The following is a 17,363-nucleotide window of genomic DNA, read 5'->3' as shown; positions in this document are numbered from 1 at the left end:
CCTTCGTGGACTGCAGCCCTCACTGGCCTCCCTGGCTTCGAACCACCCTGCACCCCGCAGCGGGAGGTAACTCCCCTTTACATGGCAAACCCTGTGAAGTACACTCTTCATCTCTCATGATCCTCTATACAGTCCTGTGAGCTAGATGCTGTTGGCCCTATCAGACAGATGAGGAAATGGAAGTACAACAGTAAAGTAACTGGCCCTCAGAGAGTCATGACACGGGCAGGGAGGGATTCGCACCCGACACCAGAGTCCTCGCGGTCTCTGTCTGAGGAGACCCGTATGGGTGTCAGTCCGAACACACTGTTCACTCTTAATCTTCCGGGCTTCGGCAGGGCCTTCCAGCATCAGTCATCCTTCTCCTTTGTGCCTCCCCTGCAGTGCTCCTTGCACTAGACTGTGATCATCCACATGGCTAAGAGCTCCCTGCTCCCGGCATCCCTAGCACTTACCACAGAAAACACTGAACACATACACAAGTCTGGACTCCCTGGACCCAAGCAACATCAACCCACCTGAAACCAGAGCAGCGTGCCTCTTCCACCAATGCAGTGGACCTTCCCCTGAGGCTGGGCTCAAGCCTCAGAGACAGCAATTTAGTCACACAGGGGACCCAGCAGGCTCTCTCAGCCAGCTTTCCCTCCAGCATTGCAACAGTCACGATTCGTTCTTTGGTTGTACACCAGATGCTTACGTTTGGGGACATGCTGTACAAAAATATGTATCTTTAAACATTAGAACCTTAAAAGGAATGAACACGTGCTCCCCACTCTGTCTTTCCCTTTCTGCCAGATGGGGTACATACATAATGGCAGGAGCTACAGCAGCCAACTTTGACCATGAGATGCAAGCCTGGGTTTGAGCAAAGAGAGCCACATGATCACTAGAACCCTGTTCCTGGATACTTCACAGAACAGAGCAGGGTGCCCTACCAGCTCTGGACTGCCCTCCAGACGTTCGATGGGAAGAGAGGAATACACTTTGAGTTTGTTTCGGCCACTGTATTTCAGAATTGCTTTGCTGGAGCACGTTAGGTTAGGTTGTATGTGATGAAAACAAGGTGTGAGCATTTGCCCTAGTCTGGTCTTTGTTGGTAAACCAAGCATAAATGATGTAGCCACAATTTCCCAACCAAACTCAGATGTTGTCATTACTATATAACTTGAAAGAAAAAGCTATCTTGAAAGGGTGATTTGAGTCACGCTGAGCCTAGAGAAGAAGGACAAACAAACTAACCTCCTGGTTTGTTTCATCCTTGAGCATTACAGACATACCTCAGATTTCCAAGTAGCCCAGGCTACTCTTTTCTGACAGTGTGTCTGCGTAAACTCCAGCTTGGCTCTCCTCCTCCAGCTCATTACCTGAATCAAAGACACCCAAGTAGAAAATCTGATGAGAACCCGAAAGGCACCTGCTCCCTAAGAGCTGCCCTTTCATGCATCCAAGAAACACAGGCAAACCCGGAGCCCTGAGCCAAGAGCCTGACACAATGTAAGTGTGCAGTACAAGTTTGGATCGTTACTGGCCTGCTGCATGCCAGACCCGGGGCTGGACACCCGGGACATAAAGATGAGTAAACCACTCCCAGTCCCTACACTCAGGATACCTGCTCACCAAGAGACATGACGAAACGTTAAAAAGCAAGAGCAACAAGGCTGTGCCCAGGTTCCCGAGTTGCTACAGCATTAGCATCTCCCCCGGGGATGTCTCAGATGCCCTCGCTTCTCATTTCATACCCTCACCCTCAGTGAGTACACCCCCCCCCCAACTTTAGGGACTTTTGATGAATGAGAACTGCTACTTCACCACCGGACATTCCCCTGGAATGTCTTACAGGCACCCACTTTCCACATGTTCAAAACTAAATGTATCTTCCCTTCTCACACCTGCTCCCCATCCTGTTCCCTATCACACTGAGTGGCATCACCACCCACCGGTCAAGAAGAGGAGGTCAATCCTGACAACTCTCTGCCTCTAACTTCCTCATCTAAGTAATCACCAAGTTTTGTCAGTTCTCCAAAACCTCTCTCCCCACCCTCTGCCTCTAACCTGACTGGAGACCACACTCATTTCTCGACTGGATTACTCCAGGCCGGCTCCCTTTACCACATCCTTCACACAGCCAGGTGACTGTTCTAATCCCCAAGTTTGATTCTTAAATGGCTTCCCATTAACCTAAAACTTCAAGTCCTTAACTAGGTTTACAAGGTCACCTAGGATCAGACCACTGGCCAGCTTCTTTAGTCTTACCTCTTAGCTCTGTCTCTAGGCAAAAAACTTAATTATTACACTGGCCCCTAAGCTTTCTCCCAAACCCCATCTTCAACTGGGAACACTCCCCCCATTTCTTGCCTCCACTCTCCTAAGCATCCTTTTGGTCTCCGCTTCTTGGGGAGCAGACACCTCCCTGGATTCGCCTAGACTGAGTGAGGTGCCTCTACTCTTTCCAACCTTTCTGCTTTCCTTCCATCCGGCCGGATCGTGAAATGAATAATCACAGCAATGAACACAGAGAGCATTTACTTTGTGCCAGGAAATGTTCTCAGCACTTTATACCTACGGCCTTTTAGAACAACTTTAGGAGGCAGGTTTTATCGCTATGTCTGCTTTAAGTCTGAGGAAACTGAGGCAGAGAGTGAGAACCCAAGGTGCTTCAGAACACCGCTGGGAAGCAGAGTCGGGACTCAAACCCTGGCTGCCAGGCTCCACAGTTCACTCTTTAAACCACTAGACCAGGAGCAAGTCGTCCGGTTCACTAGCTCTATCCTCACAACCTATCAGGTGCCAGGCCACCGTCTGCGGAAGGAAGGAATGAATGAAATAATCTCATACAGGGGTTAGTGTGGACCTCCCGCTCTGCCAGCACCTCCTGGTTGTGGCAGGCCCGTGCCCTCCGGCCCCGACCCGCCTAAGTGAGCTGCCCCGGCACCCCGTCACCCTGCGGCCACAGAACGACCACCCGCCGCGGCGCGCGGGGGGGGGGGGTGTGTGTGACAAGAGACGGTGACAGCCAGGCGGCGGGGGCGGAGATGCTACCAGCTGGGGTGTCACCCAACCCGGGAAGCGACCCGCGCTCCCTCGCAGGAACTGCGGGTCCGCTCGCCCCTTCCGCGCCCGCTCGCCTGGGGGCGCCCCCCACCCCAGCTGCCTCGCACCCTCCTGCCCCGCGGGGTCCCCCCAGTCCGGGTTCCCTTCCCATTCCACTTCCCTCCCCTCCCCCACACAACCGTCCCCGGCTTCCCGCCGCGCCCCATCCTTCGCCGCTTCCGCCCAGCTCCTGGGACTCGGCCAGCCCCGGGCGCTTGTTGACCCTCACCTGCCATGTCCCGGACCCCACTGTAGAGGGAGGTGCATCACGGCCGCGAGAAGGCCGGGGACGGCACTTCACAGCAGACAAAGGGCGCCGCCATGTCAGAGTCGGGCGGAACCGACCTCGCTGGCTTCCCGGCTGCAACTTCCGGCGCATGCGCAACGCTTCCGCTACCCCGAGGACCCCGGACAGGCGCATGCGCTCACGTATCCAGAAGTTCTGTATTACAGTACTTCTGCACTTAGAATTGTCCTCATTGTAACCTCTCCTTGGTTTTCTATTCCAAACATAACAGTAACAGCTTTCTCGCGTTCATTGATTACTGTGTGCCAGGCACTGTGTTAAGCACTTTACGTGCATGATCTCATTAAGTCTTCTCGCTAACCATAGGATAAGTCTTTTTCTCCCCCTTTTGGAAGGGAAAACGGAGCCTCAGGAAGAGTAAATGAATTGCCCATTGTCACGCGTCTTAGAAGTGGAGGAGCACAGACGTGAACCTAGTTGTGGCTCCCAAGTTGCAGATCCCCGCTTATGTTTTTCTGCTTCCTGAGCCAACCATTGCCCCATTTCCTATTTAGGGCAGATCCAGGATTAGCCTGCCTGAGAAGGAGGGTGCTGGAAACAAAAGTGTCTGCCGACTCGAACAGTCCCTGTGTGGCCTCTTTCCAGCTTTGCAGCACCTCTACACCATTGACTTCTCTACTTCCTCACAGTTCGTGGGCTTTCTCTTTGCTTTACTCCCGATCCTGTTTATTTCCCATGAGAGTTTGTTTTGATTTGTTTAGACTTTATTTATCTATTTGAGAGAAAGAGCGCGAGCTGGCGCGGCGAGGGGTGGGGTTCTCAGGCGGGGGAGAGGGTATGTGTGCAGGGAGCAGAGGGCCAGGGAGAAGCAGGCTCAATCCCAGGACCCTGAGATCATGACCTGAGTTCCATCCCAGGACCTTGGGATCATGACCCCGAGATCATGATCTGAGCCAAAGGCAGAGGCTTCACCGACTGAGCAACCCAGGCACCTTCCCATGGGTTTTAATAACACTCTTGCCAACACCATGAACTTCTTTGGTCCCTTGTCTTTCTGTCACATGGATTTGGTAAGCTTTCCAACCCTCACTAAATCCAACCGTGCCTTTTCTCTTTGCTGGCACCCAAACAGCCATGCACAGTTGGACAAAGTACCCTAAGGGACAGATTGTTCCCTACAAATTCATGATCACTAGCCTAGAGAGGAACTTCAACAAATGTCGGTCTGGCCAAGTCACTCCTCTTCCCTTCACAGTCAGTAGGGACACTAAAAAGCTCAGCAGCAGTTGACTTCACCCTTTTCTTTTACAGAAAAATCATAGCAAATCTGATAGGACCCCTCTTGTCCTCCCAACACAAAGGACACAAATACACCTCTATGTCCATCTGTGTTGGATGTAGTCAGCTCAGACTTAACGTCTGTTCCTCCAGAGTCTAAAAAGTTAAAATTCCATTTCCCAGACTCAGGTGCAGTTAGAATTCCAGATACAGATGGATTCTGCCAGTTTGTAAGACTGGATGGAAGGAAGAAAGGAGGCAATAGCTATTTGTCCTACCGACGTTAGCTGGTTGCTGCTGGCAAGCAAAGTCACGCAGATGTGAGGGTTTGCAGCAGTGCATGGCGGCTAGTCTCCAGCTTCACGAGTGTTCAGACGCACCTGTGAGATGGTGACAGCCAAACTCAGCATTCTAGTGCGGGGGAACCAGCTTCTAGTCCCAAATTTAGACCCATGGTGATCTTGCTGGTGATATGTTGAATGCAATAATCTCGGTGATGACTTCTTGATTCCTTATCTTCCTGACTGTGGCAGAAGTAATAGCCTCTGGTTGGTGAGTTCTATGGTGTTCTGGGAGCCATATTACTAGAGGACCCTCTAGAGACCTTTCTTTCAACCCCTGTGATAATGTTATAAACACTTAATTTTCTGTATTAAATCCCTCTCTGCTTAAAAAGAAGTCTGAAGACAACATGAGGAATCCTTGTAGAATGGAAATGTTCTGTACCTTGACTGTATATCACTGTCAATATCCTGGTTGTGATATGATGGTACTATAGCTGTACAAGATGAGAGCATGGAGGAAAGTGGGTGAAGAAGGGTGGTGGGATTGCTCTGTATTGTTTCTTACAATGGCTGTGAACTGGGGTGCATGGGTGGTCAGTCGGTTGAGCGTTTGACTCTTTATGACTCTTAATTTTGGCACAGGTCATGATCTCAGGGTTGTGGGCTCTGCGGTCAGCATGAGCTCTCTCTCTTTCTCAAAACAAAAACATGGGCACCTGGGTGGCTCAGTTGGTGAAGAGTCTCCCTTCAGCTTAGTTCATGATCCCAGGGTCCTGGGATAGAGCCCTGCATGGGGCTTCTTGCTCTGCAGAGGACCTGCTTCTCCCTCTCCCTCTGCCTGCTGCTCCCGCTGCTTGTGCTCTCTCTCTCTCTCTCTCTGTTGAATAAATAAATAAAATCTTAAAAAAAAAAAACCCACAAGAACAATTGCATGTGAACCTACATTTTTTTTTTCAAAATAAAAAGTTTAAAGAGAATGCCCAGCAAGGTTTCTATTTCTGCAGGAAACTGACCTCCAAGGGGGTCAAGGCATTAGAGTTGAACGTGATGCAGATCTAGCCTACTTTGCCTTGGGAAAAAGGAGTTACAGAAATTATCACTTATCACAGTTAAGTATTGTTGCCTGGGGGAACGTGCCTAATAAAGATAGGCTTTAGTAGATGGAGTAGTTGCCACAACTGACCATTAGAGGAGAAGGAGGACTGTAAGGACTGTCACGTAGGCTGCCTATTTATAATTGCACTGACAACTTTCAAAAAGGAAATATTTAGGGTTTAAATTCTCAGCTCAAGACAGGACCAGAGAAGCAAGGGCCATTCCTGACAACTCTAAAAAAGTTATCTCCTCTCTTGTAGCTACAGGGCTTATGTAGCCAAAAATTGGACAGAGCTGATCCTGTGGGCTGCTGAATTGTAATACAATTACAATAGAAGTTGTATTCAAAGGCTGGCTAGGTGCATTGAATGGGAACGAGTGGCACTTAGCAATTAAGATGGGGGAGTGTTTGGGTGGAGGCAAAAGACTAAGTTCCCTGACCTCTCCAAATCCAAATTCAGTGAAACTCTTACCTTGGATGCGGCACTCTCTTCCCATTGAATGAGACTGACCCTGCTTTCCCTGGAAAGCACGTAGGTCCGTATCTGAGGAAGTTACTTTGCAAAGAGATGCTGATTCCGCTCAGAGATCATTATCCTTTATTGGTCTCCAGATCTGTCCCAGTCCAAAGTGCCCCAGGGAACAAGCACGTGGTCTGACCTAGAGGTAAATTACTGATTTAGGAAAGCAAGCAAGCAAGGAGGGGGAAAAAAAAAAAAGAAGCAAGCCCCAGCTAATCCGTGTGCTGAAACGTAGAAAATATACCTGTAACTTAGACATGTTAAGTCAGGGAGGAAGGAACATAAGATTAAACTTGGCTGAATTTATAAATATAAGTGAACCCCAAGAGACCCTGGGGTTTTAACGTCCCAGATCCAACAGCTGAGAATGGTTCTTTTTTTTTTTTTTTTTTTGGTCAGAGAGAGAGGGAGAGAGAGCAAGCACAGGCAGACAGAATGGCAGGCAGAGGCAGAGGGAGAAGCAGGCTCCCCGCCAAGCAAGGAGCCCGATGTGGGACTCGATCCCAGGACGCTGGGATCATGACCTGAACAGAAGGCAGCTGCTTAACCAACTGAGCCACCCAGGCGTCCCAACTGAGAATGGTTCTAATAGCACAGTTGGTTGATTGATAGTTGAGACCCAATAGTGGTCTTCATTAAATGAAGGTGAGATGTCAGAAATTCCTTAGAACAATCCAGAAGGGGGAAATCTACAAATTCAGGCTAGGTGGCCAAGAGCAGGAGCTCAGTATACCCTGCTGCTGAAATGAGTGAAGGATGCTGATTGCCTGATTTCTCACCGGTCGGGGCGGCAGTGGCGGGGGCGGGTGTTACTGCAGTCTATTACTTCGGATCACCCCCTTCCACTTCTCCTCTCCCCTCCAATCCCCCCTCCCCTTAGCTGTCCGAGGGACACACAGGGCCTCTCACCGGCTCTGGAGTCTCTGGCCAAAACCTCACCCACCCCCTACCCTAATGTCCCAAAGCTCAGTTATCATTTACACGTGGGTCTTTTCCCAATGAGGAGAACTTCATTGGTTGGCTAACGTGTGGCTATAAACTTGAAAGGCTGTAGATAAACTAACAAATGTCTATTTATGCAATTTAGCTTATCAATTTGATCACACACAGGTTGAAAATCATGAACTATGTAACAATGTATTAATTTATAAATGCAACGATGTTTTCTTTGCCTGTTTGTCATGAAATGGTTTTCTTCACTCTTCACAGTCATCCTTGACATACACTTTTTAAATTCACGTCCATTCTGAAAATGTTATAAAGTACTAGATAGAATAGGGCCTACTGGCTGCCTCAGGTGGTAGAGTGTGTGACTCTTGATCTCGGGGTCATGAGTTTGAGCCCCATGTTGGGCACAGAGTTTACTTTAAAAAAGGAAAAAAAGGAAAGAAGGGGTGCCTGGGTGGCTCAGTCAGTTCGATGTCGGACTCTTGATTTTGGCTCAGGTCATGATCTCAGGGTTGTGAGATCAAGCCCCACAGGGGGCTCTGGGCTGGGTGTGGAGCCTACTTAAGATTTTCTCTATCCCTCTCCCCCAATACTTTCTCTCTCTTTCTCTCTAAAATAGATAAATAAATCTTAAAAAAAAAAAAACAATAAAGGGGCACCTGGGTGCCTCTGGGGGTTAAGTGTCTGCCTTTGGCTCAGGTCATGATCTCAGGGTCCTGGGAGGGAGCCCCACATTGGGCTCCCTGCTCAGCGGGGAGCCTGCTTCCCCCTCTCTCTCTGCCTGCCTCTCTGCCTACTTGTGATCTCTCTCTCTGTCAAGTAAATAAATGAAATCTTTAAAAAAAAGAGGACTATATAAAATAATATAATAAAATATTAAACTAGATACAAATAACAAAATATTTTCTATTTGCCCACCATCCAGATTCAACAGTTGTTTGGCTACAGATACTTAATACATCATCCTTTCTTTTTTCTTTCTTATTTTTTTGAGTAGGCTCCATGCCCAGTGTGGAGCCCAATGTGGGACTTGAACTCATGATCCCGAGATCTAGACCTGCACTGAGATCAAGAGTCAGATGCCCAACCAACTGAGCCACCCAGGTGCCCCTGGGTGAATAAAAATAAAAATACTGAAGTATTTTATCTATCTATTTACTATTTTTAAAGAGATTTATTTATTTATTTTAGGGAGAGAGCCACGAGGCAGGGAGGGGCAGAGGCAGAGGGAGAGGGAGAAAGAGAGAGAAACTTCAGCATATTCTGCCCTGTGCATGAGCCCTGAACGGGGCTCCATCTCACGACGCTGAGATCATGACCTGATCTGAAACAAGACTCAGATGGCCAACCAAGTGCACCATCCAGGCACCCCCTTCCACACCCCGAAGTATTTTAAAGCAAACCCCAGGTATGTCATTCAACCCTCCTATCGCTCAGCACGCGACTCTTACATATCCATGATATAAGATTTTAAAAACGAAATCTTCTTTTTTAATAAAACCTTTTTTTTTTTTTTTTTTTTTTAAAGAATGTTCCTTGGAATCACATCCTCTAGACCATCCCACGTTCTGGATTTCTCTGTTTGCTTCCTTGTGCGTCATCTGAATAACTCTTCTCTCCTTCCATTTCCTGCAAATTCGAGGGAGAGGGGTAAGTAGATTCAGGTCCAACATTTTCGGTAAGAGCATGTTCTAGATGCTGCTGAGTCACATCAGGGCCCCCCCTCAGTGGTGCTAAGATCAATAGCGGGTTTGGGTGGGAGCGGCCCGATTCCTTTTTTGGAAAGTTCCTATCAACTTCCCATGTAACAGTTCCTTCCTTTGAAGATCCTTGCCTGAATCAATGATTTCATTAGAGGTTGTAAAATGATGCATTTCCTTTTTAAAAAAAAATATTTTATTTGGGGGCGCCTGGGTGGCTCAGTGGGTTAAGGCCTCTGCCTTCAGCTCAGGTCATGATCCCAGGTCCTGGGATCGAGCCCCGCATCGGGCTCTCTGCTCAGCGGGGAGCCTGCTTCCTCCTCTCTCTCTCTGCCTGCCTCTCTGCCTACTTGTGATCTCTCTCTCTCTCTGTCAAATAAATAAAATCTTTAAATATATATATATATTTTATTTATTTATTTGACAGACACAGATCACAAGTTGGCAGAGAGGCAGGCAGAGAGAGTGGGGACGGAGCAGGCTCCCCGCTGAGCAGAGAGCCCGATTCGGGGCTTGATCCCAGGACCCTGGGATCATGACTTGAGCCAAAGGCAGAGGCTTTAACCCACTGAGCCACCCAGGGGCCCCAAACGATGCATTTCTGATGCTATTACTCTTTCCACACTTATTAGCTGGAATTCCTTCTTTTTTTTTTTTAAGTTTTCACTTATTTATTTAAATAACCTCTACTCCCAATGTGAGGCTCGAACTCAGGACCCTGAGATCAAGAGTTACATGCTCGGGGCGCCTGGGTGGCTCAGTGGGTCCCAACTCGGGGTTCGATCCCAGGACCCGGGGATCATGACCTGAGCTGAAGGCAGAGGCTTCACCGACTGAGCCACCCAGGCGCCCCACTAACATCCCTTCTTGATTCCAGGATCCAATCCAGGATCCCACAAAACATTTCATGGCTTGTCCTCTTAGTCTCCTTCCTTCTGTGATGGTTTCTGCGTCTTATTTTTTCATGATCTTGACTGCTTGAGGAGCACGAGGCAGGTATTTGACAGAATGTCCTTTGCTTTGGTTTTCCCTATATTTTTCTCGTGGTTAGACCTGGGTGATGGCATTGGTGGGAAGCTGGGGCGTCCCCTTCTCATCACACTATCGCAGGAGAACAGGTGTCCACAGGTGCCCGGTCAGTTTTAAGTCAAATCACACAAGCAACAATATCCACCTAGAATTTAATTGTATTTTCTTTGGCTTTTGCAGGGACTATCAGTTTTCTGTCGCTGCTATAGCAAAGTACCACAATCTAGTGGCTTGAGGCAACATGTGTTTATTGTCGGTTGGTCAGAAGCCTGACATGGGTTTCACTGTGCTGAAATTAAGATGTCAGGGAGGTTCCTCCATGAAGGTCCTGGGGGAAAAAAATCCCTTTTCTTGCCTTTTCCAGTTTACAGAGGCCGCCCAAATTCCTGGGCTCATGGCCCCTTTACACCTTCTTCAAAGCCAGCAATGACAGGTGAATCTCACATCCTGTCTCTGGCCTTTTTTTCGTCAACACATCTCTTTCTAACCCAGCCAGGAAATGTGTTCCAATTTTAAAGACTAGTGTGATTGAATCGTGCTCACTCAAATAATTCAGGATAATCTCTTCCTCTCAAAGTGCACACCTGTGACAATGTGATTTATCACAAGAAATATATGTTATCTGCTCTTTGTCCAATTCCTGGCATAGAGCTCCTCTCACCCTTTCAAACTGCCCAGGTGCTGAGAGCAAGAAAGGTGTCTTTTGGGGGTGCCTGGGTGGCTCAGTCGGTTAAGCCTCTGCCTTTGGCTCAGGTCATGATCCCAGGGTCCTGGGATGGAGCCCCACATTGGGGGGGGGTCCCTGCTCAGAGGGAAGCCTGCCTCTCCCTCTTCCTCTGCCTGCCACTCCCTTTGCTTATGCTCTATCAAATGAATAAATGAAATCTTTTTTTTTTAAAGGCATCTTTGGGGCGCCTGGGTGGCTCAGTGGGTTAAAGCCTCTGCCTTCAGCTCAGGTCATGATCCCAGAGTCCTGGGATCGAGCCCCACATCGGGCTCTCTGCTCAGTGGGGAGCCTGCTTCCTCCTCTCTCTGTCTCTGACTGCCTCTCTGACTACATGTGATCTCTGTCAAATAAATAAATAAAATCTTTTAAAAAACAAAACATGGGGCACCTGGGTGGCTCAGTGGGTTAAAGCCTCTGCCTTCGGCTCAGGTCATGATCCCAGGGTCCTGGGATCGAGCCCCGCATCAGGCTCTCTGCTCAGTGGGGAGCCTGCTTCCTCCTCTCTCTCTCTCTGCCTACTTGTGATCTCTGTCAAATAAATAAATAAAATCTTAAAAAAAAAAAAAGAAGCGATGATGCCTTAAGTAAAATCCATGTTTAAAAAAAAAAATTTTAAAAATAAAATAAATAAAACATGATTTACTTTCCTTCAAAAAAAAAAAGGCACCTTTTGTTATGTATTAACAAGGTAACTTTTTTTTAAGATTTTTATTTGTTAATTTGAGAGAGAGAAAGAGAGAGCGTGAGCAGGGGGAGGAACAGAGGGAGAAGGACAAGCAGACTCTGCACCGAGCACGGAGCCCCACACGGGTCCAATCCCAGGGCTCCAAGATCAGGACCTGAGCGGAAATCAAGAGCTAGACACTGCACCGACCAAGCCACCAGAATGCCCCATGAGCTGGCTTTTTTTTTTTTTTTAAGATTTTATTTATTTATTTGACAGACAGAGATCATAAGTAGGCAGAGGCAGGCAGAGAGAGAGAGAGAGGGAGGCAGGCTCCCTGCTGAGCAGAGAGCCTGATGCAGGGCTCGATCCCAGGACCCTGAGATCATGACCTGAGCCAAAGGCAGAGGCTTTAACCCACTGAGCCACCCAGGAACCCCTACCTGGCTTTTAGAAAGACCCTTGGCCACCTAAGGACCTGGTGGCCGGGGGAACCAATTGGAACTTTCAACCCCCCCCAACGTCAAGGAGGGTGCAGGGGCTGGAGGTGGAGTTCAGTCACTAATGGTAATGATTTAGTCCTCCATGAACAGAGTGGAGGAGATCCAGGAAGAATGGCGGGCTCAGAGAGTGTTAGAAGCTCCGTCCCTTTCTCCACCCTCTGCCCTGTGCATCTCTTCCACCTGGCTGCTCCTGAGTTGCACACTTTTATAATAAACTGGTAATCTAGGGGCGTCTGGCTGGTTCAGTCGGTTAAGCATCTGCTTTGACTCAGGTCCTGATTTCTGGGTCCCGGGATGGAGCCCCGTGTCGGGCTCCCTGCTCAGCAGTGCTCTGCTTCTCCTTCTCCCTTGCCCTCTGTGATCTCTCTCGCTACTACTCTATCTCAAATAGATAAATAAAATCTATAAACAAAACAAAACAGAACCCTAAGAATGCCTGGGTGGCTCAGTCAGTTTAGCATCTGCCTTCAGCTTAGGTCACAATCTCGGGGTCCTGGGATCGAGCCCTGTACCAGGCTCTCTGCTCAGTGGGAAGCCCGCTTCTCCCTCTCCCTCTGCCTACTGCTCTGCAGGCTTGTGCTTTCTCTCAGTGTCAAATAAATAAATAAAATCGTAAAAAACAAAACAAAACAAAACAAACAAACCTGGTAATCTAGTAAGTAAAATGTTTTACTGACTTCTGTGTGCCACTCTAGCATATAAGGAGGGGGTCATGGGAAGCTCTGATCTAGAAATCAGAATCACAGAGGACAGTGTGGAACTACAATTAGCATGAGCAGTGGGGGGATTGGCAGTCATGTGGGAATGAGCCCTTCATCTGTAGAATCTCGCTGACTCTAGGTAGACAGTGTCAGAATAGAGTTAATCACTTGCTGGTGTGGGGAGAAATCAAACACACACATCAGAATTGATGTTAGAAGTGGAATGCCCTTAATCACTTTTTGAAGTCATTTTTGCTGTGTCAGGAAACATGTTCACAGGTTCTGGGGCCTAGGACGTGGCTCTCTTTGGGGGAGCACTATTCTTATACTGTGCAGACGTACTGGTAATGTACAGAGGTGATACCGTTACATTTAATGAAACAATACTGATTTTCATTTCAAAGTATATTTCCAACAAATGAGCAAACAAACTGAAACAGACTCACCAATACAGAGAACAAACTGGTGGTTGTCAGAGGGTTGGTTGGTATGGCGGGGAGTTAGGCAAAATAGGTGAAGGGCATTAAGAGGTACAAACTTCCAGTTACAACACTGGGGGGCTTGGCTGACTCAGTTGCTAGAGCATGTATCCCTCTTGATCTCAGGGTTGTGAGTTTTGGTATTGGGGTTCTGAATTTGAGCCCCACCTTCGGTGTAGAAATCACTTAAAAATAAAATATTTAATTAAAAATAATGAGGTACAAACTTTCAGTTTTAAAATGAATAAGTCAGGGTGTCTGGGTCTTGATTTCGGGGGTTAAGCGGCTGACTCGATTTCAGCTCAGGGCGTGCTCTCAGGGTCGTGAGATCGAGCCCTCCATCAGGCTCTGTGCTCTGTATGGAGTCTGCTTGTCCCTCTCCCTCTGTTCCTCCCCCCACTCGCATGCTCTCTCTCTCTCAAATAAAGAAATAAAATCTTAAATCAACAATAATAATAATTTAAAAATAAAATGAAGAAGTCACAAAGATGAAAAGTGCAGTGTGGGAATGGGGACTGTAGCTGATAATATTGTAATAATTTTTTTTTCGTGACAGATGGTAACTACACTTCCCGTGGTGAGCATTTCCTACTATGTGTAAATGTCAAATCATTATGTCTCTGTCAGGCACCTGAAACTGACACAATATTGCACTTCAACTACACTCCCCTTAAAAAATGGTGATAATTGGGGCGCCTGGGTGGCTCAGTGGGTTAAGCCACTGCCTTCGGTTCAGGTCATGATCTCGGGGTCCTGGGATTGAGTCCCACATCAGGCTCTCTGCTCAGCAGGGAGCCTGCTTCCCCCTCTCTCTCTCTGCCTGCCTCTCTGCCTACTTGTGATCTCTCTCTGTCAAATAAATAAATAAAATCTTTTTAAAAAAAATGGTGATAATAAAGTAAATACTTTTTTTTTCAATAAAAACAATTGGTTGATTTAAAAGAGGCTGTCGATAAATGTGTCCTCCTCAAATTCATATAGTGAAATGGAATCTCGAGTGTGGTGGGGTTTGGAGGTGGCGCTTTTGGGAGACAATTGGATCATGAGCATGGAGTCCTCATGAAGAGGTTGGTGCCCAGATACAAGGGACTCCAGATAGTGTCCCTGCCCATTTTGCCCCATGAAGACCCTGCCGTTTCTGATCCCTGGTGAGTCCTCACCAAACACAGATTCCGTGAACATCTTGATCTGGCCCCAGCATCCATTTTCTTTATTTTGTTGTTTTTTAAAGACTTTATTTATTTATTTATTTATCTGACAGAGAGAGAGAGATCACAAGTAGGGATAGAGGCAGGCAGAGAGAGAGGAGGAAGCAGGCTCCTTGCTGAGCAAAGAGCCCGATGCGGGGCTCGATCCCAGGACCCTGAGATCATGACCTGAGCCGAAGGAAGAGGCTTAACCCACTGAGTCACCCAGGCGCCCTGAGAAATCCATTTTCTTGTTGAAGTCTGGGCAGACTGAGGCACAGAATGGGTGGGAAGTGGCTGGAGTGGAGAGAAATGGTGTCTGTTCGGTAAAACAGCCTCCCAGTGGTGACCTGACAACAATTCTGTTGACATAACCCTGAGCATCAAAGCGATCCGCTAGCTGCCCCGGGCCAGTTCCTGCGGCTCCTGGTGGAATTCACTCAGCAGATCCGGATCCGGTCCGGTAAATATAAAAGGTCTGATCCTTGGGTGGGGAACCACATCCTGGAAAAAGCTCCTGAGAAGTTCTCTCCTTCCAGAGCTAGAAGTTCTCCCACTGTGGCTGCAGCAGTGACCCCCCACTCTTGAAAGCCCCAGCGACCAACAAGCCAGCGCCAGAGTCATGGGCCTTGCGACGGATCTGGAGACCTGCTCAGGTAAGAGGTGGTGGGCGGGGGTCCTCGGCACCGCAGAAGGACCAGCTGAGGTGGGGCTTGGGACAGCAAACACCCTTCCCTGGAGCTGCCAGGTTTCTCAAGCCATGGCTGGTGGGCTTTGTGGATTCCCTGTGTTAACGAACCTACCAGAACATGAGCTTCCTTCCAAGACTGTGTCATGAGGAAGAGCACATAGTGAAGAGAATTTATTTAGGTAACTCAAGAAGTTCACTGTTGGAGAGTCCAGGCTCTGGATTCACACGGAGCTGCTCTGGCTCTCGCTTCATTGATAAGGGGGATGGACTGGCTCATGGCTTCTCCCTGAGCTGGGTCAGGAGGGTACAAAAGTAAGACTGCAGGGATGCCAGCACGTCTAGATCCCCAGACGGCCCCAGGCACTACCAGTGGCCTCCAGGGCTAGGGACGAAGTTGTGTCGGGGAGGGGAGAGCAGCCCGGTGCTCCCTAGGACCACCATTTGCACAAGCCGAGCCTCAGTTTCCTCATCTGTAAAATATGGCAGGACCTTCCTCTTGTTCGAGGACCTCATTACTTCAACAGTGTGGTCTGTGGACCAGCAGCATGGGCATTCCCCGGGGGATTGCTAAAAATGCAGAGCCTCGGGGCGCCTGGGTGGCTCAGTCATTAAGCGTCTGCCTCCGGCTCAGAGCATGATGCCAGGGTCGTGGGATAGAGTTAGGTTCCCTGCTCAGTGGAAAGCCTGCTGCTCCCTCTCCCACTCCCCTTGCTTGTGTTCCCTCTCTCTGCTGTCTCTCTCTCTCTCTCTCTGTCAAATAGATAAATAAAATCTAAAAAAAAAAAAAAAAATGCAGAGCCTTAGCACCACGCACCCCCCCACACACTGAGCATACCAGAGTCCACTTGGGAAATTCCTACACACAGAAGCTCTGATCCCCAGGGCTCTGTTCCGGAAGGCAGACGGCTGAGTAGGGGAAAGCCGGGATTTCAACTCAGGTCTCCCTCGTGCTGAAATCCATGCTCTTGGACCCCACTCTCTTCCCATCTTTGTGTGTCAGCCAGTTGGGGAGTGAAACCCTCGAGAAGGAACAGGTGAATGAAGGAAACCACACTGGACTGTGCTGACGCAAGCCTTCGGTCTCCTTCCTTCCAGGTGGGAAGCCTGCCTGCCATCCGAAGGCCATCCCTGCCGCTCACCTCACTTTTGTCATCGACTGTGCTCGTGGCAAACAGCTCTCCCTGGTGGAACCCCCGGTGCCCCCCCGAGCCTCCGGTCCTCATCTAGGACCTGTCACTCCTCCAATGAAGACCTATATCTTGTTCTGTGGCGAAAACCCGCCCCACCTGACTCAGGAGGCCCCTGTGGGTGGGGGACTCCTGGCCCACCCCGGGGGGGCCCTGCCAGCCTGCAGAGGGACGGCGGCCCCAGCTTCCTCCCTAGTCAGTCCACAGGTCCCCCAGGAGGCTCCTGAAGCCAAGGGGAGTCCCCTGAAGGCTGTGACCTCAAGGTCTTCAGCTTGGGGCACGGTCATCGGCTCGCTCAAAGCCCTCTCCTCCTGTGTCTGCGGGCAGGCAGAGTAACTAGAAGAGCCTGGCCCTGGAGGAGGGGTTGGCACAGCGGGCTGGAGAGCTCCGAACTGAGATTCCCAAAACCCAGCCCCCCTTCCCCAGCCAAGCAGAAGTCTTTGTACCCGAGCCAAGGAACAGCATTAGAACGATCAAGGACATCTGAAGCAGCCATCAAGTACACGCTCAAAGGTCTCCTCCTTCCTCCTACTTATCTTTGTTCGCCTTAAGGCACCTGCGCAGGGAAAGAGACTAGTTCATTCTACAGCAAATCCTAATGTCGCATCTTCCACACGCCAGGCTCAGCAGAGTACTAGGAAAGACAGCACAGCATTCTTGGAGCTTATCCTCGGGGCGGTGGGTGTGGGTGAAGGCAAGGGTTAAATAAATAAATGAATCAATAAAGATGATTTTGAACAGTGATGGAACGAGTGCTGTGTAGGACCCGACGTGGGGTGCGGGGATGGGAGGTGATAGGAGGCACGGAGCTTTTCTGATACGGTGGGTGGGAAAGACCTCTGAGCGGGTCACAAAGTACGATCTAAAAGACGAGAAGGAGCCGGCACCATGAAAATCTGCCCTCCCCTCCGCCACCTGGCTGGCGTCCTGTCCCAGGGCGACCTGCGTGGCATCAGGCTGCCCCGGTGTGACGGGTAGGCCCAGCGAGTTGTCTGCCGCCATCCTGGCTCTTGGGTCGGTGTGTGGGTCCCT

General features: G+C 49.2%; 2 protein-coding genes across 3 annotated transcripts in view; one reads left to right on the top strand and one right to left on the bottom strand.

Annotated features, from left to right (window-relative positions):
* Positions 1–3,452, bottom strand: part of ZBTB17 (zinc finger and BTB domain containing 17) — a 32,299-nt gene extending 28,847 nt beyond the window's left edge. The window contains exons 1-2 of one of the 2 annotated variants that reach the window (XM_047723560.1): positions 3,320–3,452; positions 1,278–1,364 (exon numbers count right to left, since the gene is read on the bottom strand). Coding sequence is in view for 1 of the 2 variants with exons in the window: in XM_047723559.1 (XP_047579515.1) it covers positions 3,320–3,326 (7 nt within the window). In the remaining variant the exon portion in view is untranslated. The remainder of the gene's footprint in view (positions 1–1,277; positions 1,365–3,319) is intronic. The other variant, XM_047723559.1, reaches the window with a different exon arrangement.
* An 11,519-nt stretch (positions 3,453–14,971) lies between these two features.
* On the top strand, positions 14,972–17,049 carry SRARP (steroid receptor associated and regulated protein). Its single transcript, XM_047723564.1, has 2 exons — positions 14,972–15,109; positions 16,240–17,049. The coding sequence occupies exons 1-2, from the start codon at positions 15,076–15,078 to the stop codon at positions 16,665–16,667; spliced, it is 462 nt and encodes a 153-aa protein (XP_047579520.1). The 5' UTR covers positions 14,972–15,075; the 3' UTR covers positions 16,668–17,049.
* Positions 17,050–17,363: the final 314 nt, after the last annotated feature.

Source organism: Lutra lutra, chromosome 4 (assembly GCF_902655055.1).
Source record: "Lutra lutra chromosome 4, mLutLut1.2, whole genome shotgun sequence".
Lineage (NCBI taxonomy): Eukaryota > Metazoa > Chordata > Mammalia > Carnivora > Mustelidae > Lutra > Lutra lutra.
This window is presented reverse-complemented; position numbering and strand designations above follow the sequence as displayed.